This window comes from Schistosoma mansoni, chromosome 3, assembly GCF_000237925.1.
Source record: "Schistosoma mansoni strain Puerto Rico chromosome 3, complete genome".
NCBI classification, from domain to species: Eukaryota; Metazoa; Platyhelminthes; class Trematoda; order Strigeidida; family Schistosomatidae; genus Schistosoma; species Schistosoma mansoni.
Window position 1 is genome coordinate 5,477,978 of NC_031497.1, and position 10,274 is coordinate 5,488,251.

Consider the following 10,274-nt stretch of genomic DNA (forward strand, 5'->3'; position numbering starts at 1 on the left):
AAATGTATTGCGCTAATTTATCACATAGTTCTGATAATCTTCGTCTTCTTATTACATTATCGAAATTGATCAAAGGGACTAATTGCTTTAAATTTATTATTTCATTTATCATTAGTGAATGCAATAAACATTTGTATAGACGTGCATTGTGCACATTATCCCTTCTAATCAATAATGTCTTTTTATTCTAAGATATCACTAGAAGTAAACTTATTCAAATATTCTAAAAACAAGTGAACAGTAATAATGGTCGTGACATTGGTTTTCTTACAAACGTCTTACTACATTTAGGTCATATATGCATATCTAAATGAGTGGTTTGTGAAAATTGTTTACTTTCGAAGATATTCAGACAATGAATGGGCATTATAAATTATAAATGGCAGTATATATATATAATGGGGCAGTGGCTCAGTGCGTAAGGTGTTCAACTTTCACTACTCATTCCTGCTCCATCTACTTCGGTTAGGGCGACCTAGTAATATCGCTAACCGTCATACTTAGAATGCAAAACATAACTAAGTACAAGTACTTGGTGAATGAGTTAAAAATAAATCAACGATATATAATAACTTCCAATTTATTAAATACCATAAAGTACATAAATCACTTCTAAATGCACCGAACTGAGCTTATTCATTCTGTCTTTTTTTTTTCAAACATATATAAGACCTATTGTATCATTACTACAAGAAGCTGTTTGTTTTCAAACGAAACAGTAAATAATTTTATCGTCTTCATCGTTACACGTTAATGGCTTAGCTTTTTCAAAGTTTCTTTATTCCTCATCCATAAATGCTTTATATGGGTTAAACTTGATAGGTGTTCCTATTCTACTACTCTTCTCACCATAAAATAGTAATATTGCTTGCAATTTAAAAAGAAAACGATGAATGTTTAGATGATGTCCCCTTAATCTCTGATCTCCCTCTGGCAAGTACTTACAACCTTACACACAGTTCCACTTTAGCCCTCTTAATGTAATGTATCATTTTTATGCCAAGTATAAATTTGTGTATTCGGTTTTAACGATTACTTTACTCTACTCTTTAATCCCTCTGTGGTGGATATTGAAAGACAAAACTGATGCTTTGTTTAGAACATTTGAAGATTATGGTAAAGTATGATTGATACTTCGCTGTATAGTTTAACATATACACTTGTAATCATTCAGTTAATTTATTCAAATGATCTAATCATATATACTGTGTACATTAACAAAATGTCCCATGTTTTATTAATCCAACTCTCTATTTCTCGAGAATTTTATAAAAAATTAGTCGCTGTAGTATGATGCGTTTACTTTGTTTTGTTTTAATAGGCGTACATTAGATAAGCGAGCTGTAGACATAATGAAACAACTTAAAAAAGCAGAAGTTGGCTGTCGACCTATAATATGGATTACTCATTCAGCTGGAGGTAATTCACTCTTTTTTTCTTTAGTTCTTTTGTTTTCATATTTTGCCGGGTTTTTTGTTTTACTCGTCAATTAATTTTTTGTTACTTTCGGAAAAATAATTCTTAGCATCAGAGTTGTGGTATATGGTGGTTATTTGTTTTTATTATCAAAAATCGGTTATCAACTAGGTAAGTACTGGAAACTATGGATGGTTGAATACACTAGTTATGTTGTACTCTATGTTTCTTCGAGGTTGAGCACTTACCATCTTACACTGAATCCAATCATAAGTCTCTTACTGTAACGTATAATTTATTTGTCAGTTACAGGTTCACGTGTTTAGTTTTGAGCTATATCGTTTGTATGAAAAGCTTGTCTAAATCAAACTTGCAACCTATTAACCGAAGTGTAGATACTCTAAGTAAATACTCTTTTGTTTATGAAAAGAACAAAAGCACAAAGTTACTAGTTCGGAATCTAAAGGTCTACATTTCCTAATTTCTATCATTTTGTGATTGTAATTTAGCCCTTATCCCCCCACTGCACTCAATATCATCAATAGATAACTTCACATTTCACTTCTTTTTCAATAAAACTTTAGCAAATTCATCTGAAGTTAACCATAGTAATGATAAACCTGAATAATAGTTATTCAAAGTCATTTACTCCATGAAAAGATATTGCTTTTACGTTGTTGAAGTAACACATATTGTGTCATAATTTCACTGCTATTCCTTTTTTGCTGATTAATGAAGGAGTTATTATTACTATCATTTCATTGAAGTGATGTTTTAATTGCAGTCTAAAAGCCTATGATTTTTCTTTCTATTTAACATCTCTGAATTGTCCTAAAAATACCTGTTGAGTAATTGTGTTGTTATTTATGAAGTTCCTTTTTTCAAACTGTAAAAACTGACCGAGCATTTCATTCAGTTTGGAAAAATGGCCCTATATCTTTATACTAGGAGTATTCACATCAAATATGATTTGTGTTCTCATACACTGCAAAAGCGTTGATGCAACAAACATTAAGGAGTTAATAATATTGCATAAGTTAGTGTAGACATCTTAGGTTTACGGGAAATCATTTCGGACTTTATTATCTCAGTGGTACTGTCTCTGACTGTGATGTGGATTCGAATTCTGTAGAAAGCATCATTCCCCTCGCGAATCGATACACATCCCTGACGGTTTACATCTTATATGAAACCTAGCTTTTATGATTCCTGTCGGTCAATTTCAACCACCAAGGATCAAAGATAGTGTATCGCAATATTTAGTTACCTAGAATAGTGACCACGTTATAATTGATAAGTAGAATTCGACTATCATTAAGGATTGATTAGTTTTTAGCACTTCTATTGTTAAAATTAATAAATATTTTCTAACCCGATTCAGACATCAATTGTATCATCACGTGTGGTAATAATGATGTAATTCACTTCTCTATTACAAATCCATCCATAAAATCGTGAGCTACACTTTTCAGTTGAAGTTTCTCAAAGATACTTTTTTTGAAGTGCTATCTAAAGTTGAGAGCTATCTTATCCAACTTTCTCAACCACTAGTCGCACCAACCGCAATTATTTAGTTTTCTTAAACCAGTCTGACTGAGATCAACGGTCAATGACTTCACAGACCGATTCTTATGTCTTGGTTTGGCCGCTCCTAAGCTTCTTCTACACTAGTAAACATTGCCTGTCAAGGAATTCGATGGCTAGGCATATGCAACATAGGTCTCAGCCACCGCAGTATATCGTGCTTCACAATCTCAGCAACCTGTTTCTCACTTCCGTTTGGTACTGATATGCTTAACCTTGACATCGATCATGCATTTGCCTCACGAAACATGAGAATCTTTCAAAGAAACCTTTGATCAAAAACCTGTTTCTTGGATATGTCTTAAGCTTTCATAGACCATGTTTCGCAACCATCAATTAATAAAAAGAGGACTATTGCAGAGTATACACATCTTGGTTAGCAGACGGACATCTCAACTACCTCATAAATGACTGAAGTTGGCAAACGCTAACCGATACCGTGCTGAGATTTCGTCAAACACCAGGTCACTTATGGTTGATGAGACCTCACACACTTTTTAATTATCCCAGAATTATCGCGAACACTGTTTGATAAACTCTACCCGTTAATCAAGATTAAAAACATGTATTCTTACTATTAATAAGTCTAATTTGGAAGAAACTCGTACTTGTTGACTCATTAAATTTGGTCCTGGTTTTGTATTTCTTACTTTTTCTTTTTCCAATGTTGATAATCTATATTAAATACTAAGAAAGTAGAATGTACTCTCCTTACTGACACTTACTGTATGACACGTCGTTTCATATATATGGAGAGAGTATGTGTGTGGATCAAAATAGTGAAATCTTGAGCTTTCAATAAATAACTAGTACCTTTTTTAGTTATAAATAGTCAGTATGTATATATGCATGAAAACAAACAAATTTTATTAGACTGCTTAATATTAAGACATTATTATGAACATGAAAGCATAAAAGTTGGTTAAAAATATACTCTTGAAACGATGGATTTATGTAAAGTTTGTTTACTGCTCTTATTAGTAGTGAATCCATCGGAATCACATTCTATGTACAAAAAATTGATAATAGGGTTTAAATAACCCAGTTATTGATGTGGAGAGTTGAATTCCTTTGTTGGCATATGTGAATCCTTTGTGGCTTGCTTTGATGGGTTGTGGTCACTACTAGAACCCAGGATTCGCGTTTCATCTTTAGCTATCTGTACTCAATAACTCAGTAAGTAACGGGTTGGGTGTTTAAAGAGTAATGTACCGGCCTAGGGTCCCGGTATAAATATCAAAACTGACATGCATGTATATCCGGCTAATGAGTTCCGAATAAACTTCTTGAACAACTCCATTGTCAGCCGCAATCCATGCACTATATAAAAATGATTCTTTTAGTTTCGACAATTTCATGTACTTTTAGTCATATTATATACAACGAGAACACTGGCACGGATATATATCTATCAGAATTTTCACGTTTCACATCATAATGATACAGGGGATTACAATGAAAAATAAAAGGTGTGAAATAAATGCGACGCTTGACGTTTAACTGATAGTGTCAATCCATATTAAAAACAAATTATGTAGTCATACAAATATATATCAACGTTTATTTCTAATTATTATGTACACTAATCAAACTGTATGATGTCATCTAGATCCACACTAATTCGATTTATATTCTTCAAATTCATGGATTCTAATTTTCTTAAGAATATGCTTACATATTGGGAACCAATAAAGATTTCTCCTTTTGTGTATACCGTTTTATATATTTCATTTGTTCAATTCAGTAATTGAATATTACTGTTTGGAAGTAACTATTAAATATTTCCCTTTTAATGCTTATATGAAATATCCGTTTTTCTAATACCATCAATAGGTATTCTTGTGAAAGAAATGCTTCGATTGGCCAATTCAGTTAGCAATGGTACTTCTGAAGATTCAAAAAATGATCATTCTGAACCAATTACCACGTCTAGCACTAGAGATTTTGCACATATTTCTAATACGTATACAGATTTGTCAGTTTTAAGTGGGGAAAATCAATCTGTTTCTCAATCTTCACTTTCTAAAGTCGATCCATCCTGTAAATGGTATTGTCACGAAACTGACCAGGAGAATGAAAATCTGTCAAATATGTCGGATCCTAGTTTCATCTCTTTTGTTGAAGATAAAAACGCCAATGTGCCTGATAAAAATTCTGAAAATCGCATGTGTTATTCATCTAGTTGTTCTGATGTACTGTCCAAACCCATTAGTAATTCATCATTCCTAACCACTTTATCCGATAGTTCGGCAATAGATCCTGTAAATTATCGAACATTAGCAAGTAATACACAAGCAGTTGTATTTATGAGTACACCACATAGAGGAAATCAATCGGTGCACACTTTATATCGTCGTCCATTCCGATGGGCTCTTACTCCTGAAGCTATTCAACTTGAAAAAGGTATGTTAACACTTTTACTTTGCTTTCTGCCAATAAATAATTTTCGTTTTTTTATTTACTGAGGTTATAACTCTTCTTTTGTATCAGCTATGAGTTCGTCACTTTTTATCTAACTAAGCTATGTGAAAATAATATCAACTTATTACGATTAAATTTTTTCTAAAGTGAGATTAACGAATATTGTTATGTAGTGAACGAGAACACTTGTATGGACAACCAAATGTATTTTAATACATTACATAATATCTTGGTGAAATCTCAGATCGATTTAGTAATACTTCACTTGCAATATATCCATCAATTGTATCAGATATTATCGTTCCTTCGTTTCCGCACCAATCAGTCTCTGTTCTCGTTCTCTTCGATTTTCTCAACCTTCTGCCTCTAGGCATTCCACTTTCGACTGGTGATACGTAATACTTATATCTGTTAACATCAGTGGTATACATCACAGTTAGATCCAGTAAATTAACGATATTTTACATACTGGAAATCTACCCTCGCAAACATTCTAATTTCATGAATCAAATGCAGTGTTGCGAAAAAAAGTAACATGTAAGAAACAAATGTTTTCATTGTCAGTATGTTATATCGACTGAGTGCGTGCGTGCCCTGTTTTTATATGAACGTGCTGATTCCCGCCAATTAGAGAAGGAGTGAATTATCGATCAGAGCAATGATACACAAAAGCCGTATGAGCAGTCTTGAGTACTTATCAGTCCTGCTTTCTGCCTAGCCCAGCCAGTTAAGTTCAGAACACCAATAACAGCCTCTGCAATATGACTAATTATTCTCAAACATACTGAGTTTGTATACCAAACAAACTGACCACATCGTACCATAAAATAGAAAATAACATTTGTATAAGATTTGGCCAAATGTGGCTATGAATAGGAGGAACAGTAATTAATGGACTAGGGATAACTCAGGAATGGGTAATCGTATAATAATAGTCTATAGGTCTAAATAAAGCTTTATATAAGAGGGACACGAATATGGATACTTTATTTATCTTAACAATTATACAATAGGAAATATACATATCATATTAGTCCATAGATAGTTCTCAAAGTTACCATTCATAGATCTCCACGGGATATAACAGTAGTATTGATAATCACTAGAACAACAATAACGTGAGTGTATGTTGGTGACAAGTACCGTAACATGTCGGTGTCCAACTTAAGTTCAGATTGACAAGATTGAGACTTATCACAAACAAAATTCTTTGAGAACTGAAACTCTAAATCGGTAGCTACTTTTGGTTTTAATTAAAACTGAAATTTTATATACTCTCAGAATTCTACAGTTGACTAAAAATACACAAATGTTCGATCACATTAAGATCAGTAGTAAATTTCACTAATTCATTAGCATACCATTTCTCCAAATACACCTATCTTTAGTCTGAAAATCTTTCTAACAATGTACCAAACTTAAAATTAGACATTCATTTTAATTTTAAATTCAAGACAACAAACTAGAAACATGACAAAACCACTGTATTTGTTCATGATTTACTAGCATTCCTATTACCGACTGTCTTGATATCATTTTCAGTTTATTAGAATCGGGCACGAATCGATCAAAATGATATTCACTAAGCACCAGTAAAGCCATCAAGGCTCTGAACATCCTCTTAGGAACTCATCCCTATACGCCTACCGACTTTTTTGTATGATTTAGCCGATAATAGCGGAGTCAGTAATACGTGGCATAAAAGTTTGCATTCGTAACTATCAGTACAAGTTGTCACAAGATATTGGCACAGCAAGGTAAAATTATCAAGGCAAGTCCCAGAGTCGTAGAGTTAGTAATACCATTAATGGTAGTAGCAAAGATTATAAATTAGTCATAAGATTCTAAGTGGAAGAATAAATTATCAGGACAAACATCAAATAGTATAAGGTGGTTTTAGAACTTGAGGTCTAAGGGGAAGACAGAGTGAATATGAATCTTCGCCATCGCGATCGATTTTAAGCACAATCACTCAGTCTCCAAACATCAACTAAGATAATTGCGCAGACCCTATCCAATCAGTGTACTCCCAACAACACGGCTCACTTCAACTAGTCGACGAGTTTATGCACTGATTCCACGTTTTATTTTGACCACCCTAGCTTTCTTTCAGTCTACTCTTACACCAACATCTCTTTTCGAGGTAGACAGTGGTTAGATATGTGTGTAATACATGTTCAGACGATAAAGATTCACAACCTCATCAATAGATTTTCCGCTCTTGCCTAGTATTATGCGTCTAACCTCATCAGTGCTCACTCTATAGCTTCAACATACGGGATCAATGCTACAGACGCATCTGTTATCAAATTCTAGTGACCGACGAATATCCTCTACTTTTAAAGGTTACTTTTAACAGCCACAGAGTATAGCAAAACTGATTGCTGCCTATTGTGCTCGTCCTTTGGTTAGCAGACAGACATTTCGGCTACGCAACAAGTGATACAAATTAGAAAATGCTAAGAAAGCTTTCTCACACTAACTCATTAGGGCTGATGCACTCAATTACTTTACTCCCTATTATTAATCCAGACATTGACGTAGATCAATCTTGAAGCAACATTTTGTATTCAGAGGTAGAGAATCATATCCCAAGCATGGTTGCATTCTTACTGTAGGAGATCGGAAGATTGCATTTGATGAGCATCTTCATCAAACAGACTGCAAAAAGTGGCAATCATGTTGTAGGGAGAGGGTAATTTTAATTCAAATATCTTACACCGCCTCATCTTTATTTTATAGATTCAAACTATTTGTTGGATCTCCATGTTTGGTTTAATCTATGGGCATATAATCATAAAGTACAAATTTTATCTATGGCTGAAAGTCGCGTAACACCAATCAATAGATTTTGGTCTGTTTTAATTGTCCCTGAAGATGTTAAAGGTTTGTCTTAATTCGTGTTCATGTAAATTTCTTTCAATTCAATAAAGTTATTTAAAATTACTTTGCTTACAATCTGAAGTTCTCAATATTATCATCCTTACGAAGTGTGTTTTACATTATTTGGTATAGTGAAAGTATGTGAACTTTCTAAGTTCACTGAATACAAGCACTGACTGACTAGCTACATTAAAATCTAGTTCAGAATTGTCCATTACATGGCTTCATTCAGACTACGATTGGTTTCCGTCAACCTTTTGATTCTGCTATGTAAAATAAAGATTAGTTTGTGACACTACTGAGAATAGAGACCTCTACTGCCGTAACAGTAATTGCTCCACTAATGCGTTTGTGGGACTTAAGTCTTTTTACTGATTATACTAGGATGATATGGCATTGAAATGTGCCTCTATATATAGTAACCAACGATACGAATTTCGATTTCTCGAAATTTGGGAAAGTTGAAGTGGACCAAAAAGAATTGGATTATCCTCTTTCTAAAATCTGTAAATGCTACAGTTAAATGTTACTAGTTGAACTAAGTAAGACGTTAGACGCTTATTTATTTAAACACATAAACAATGGTACAAGGAGGAGTCAAATATATATGCGCTACAATTCGTCATTCGATTTGTGTGAAGTCTTGAATACTACCCGGGTGCCTAAACCGAAACAGGTGGTTTTCTTAGGGGGGCCACTCCTCCAGCCTTTGACCTAGAGGTTTAGTTCACAAGGCAGGGGAGCAACGTTAGGAGATGCAGTCCCATGGTATTCGGTGACAAACAATAGGTTCATACGCCATTTGTTCACTCAGAATACTGGAGCCCATGTGCACCATTGGTTTGGAAACAGGGTTTCCCAACTCGATGAGATGGATCCTCTGTGTCCACCAACCTGGTTAAGGCCTCAGACACGAGCTTTTTGTCATCCCAATAACGTAAACACCACCCTTACTGTAAGAAGGCAGTGAGTAGGATACTGTGTCTAAGTAAGTGATCATTAGTTCTAGAATCTCGGTTGATAATTATCCAATCCCTTGTAAAAAGTGAAGAACAATTGTACTTTTTTAAAACCTAGATAAGTTGCTTAAACAAAATTGTTCATCTAAATCTTAAATCTGTTTTCACTCAAAACTCGCTTATAACTTCCAGACAACTAACTCTTAGATATTTTCCTTATGTTATTCAATCCAGTCATAGTTTCATCACTTATTCAAATAACCTCATTTTTTTGAAGTCGTAAAAATCGTTATTTTTTCTAAACTCATTTCATTATTTATCATCTATATTGTAGACCGAGAGATGGGTAAATTGGTACGTATCGATTCAGATCATTTATATATAAGTAAACCAATGAATCCTTCTGATCTGTCGTATACTAGTATTGTTAATTTTATTGAAAATTTATCATTATGTAAACAGTTACCTGTGAATACCAATATAAAAAAGCCTTTCTAACTTTCCATATTTCTAGAGTACATTTAAAGTTTCTTATTATTATAACCTCATTATTATCTCATTGACTTTTCTCAGTTCATCAGTGAACAAAAATGGTCTAATATATATTATGTACGTTTTCAAGTCGTGGAATTCTTTCTGTTTGTTCGTTTTACTATTTCATTATTTGTACAGACTACTTATATTAGTTATTTTTTACTCTTTCTTTCATGAAGATTAGTTTAATATAATTTTTTAAAATTATTTTTAGAAGTGATATTTTGATTTTTTTTTATTCGAAGGTGACTCTGTACAGTGCAGTATGTGTGTATGTGCGTGTTCACCTTTGATTCCTCTCCACAATGTGTCTTTTCTAGATTAATTTATTTCTTTTTAAGTGGAATTCAAACTGTTACCTGCATTATTTTGTAATTTCTGATATATATAAAGTGATGATTAATGAATTATTCCATCAGTAATTGTGTTATTCAAAAATTAGGCGAATATGTGTATATAACGCCAATGTAGTGTTTA

At 33.3% G+C, this 10,274-nt stretch overlaps 1 protein-coding gene across 1 annotated transcript in view; it reads left to right on the forward strand.

Moving 5' to 3' along the window:
- Positions 1–10,054, forward strand: part of Smp_029160 (putative ribonuclease p/mrp subunit) — a gene marked incomplete at its 5' end in the record, with an annotated part of 29,953 nt that extends 19,899 nt beyond the window's left edge. Inside the window, 4 exons of the mRNA XM_018798999.1 lie at positions 1,322–1,419; positions 4,834–5,403; positions 8,164–8,307; positions 9,598–10,054. Coding sequence (XP_018650832.1) covers positions 1,322–1,419; positions 4,834–5,403; positions 8,164–8,307; positions 9,598–9,761 — 976 coding nt within the window. The 3' untranslated portion in view covers positions 9,762–10,054. The remainder of the gene's footprint in view (positions 1–1,321; positions 1,420–4,833; positions 5,404–8,163; positions 8,308–9,597) is intronic.
- Between the last annotated feature and the right edge of the window lie 220 nt (positions 10,055–10,274).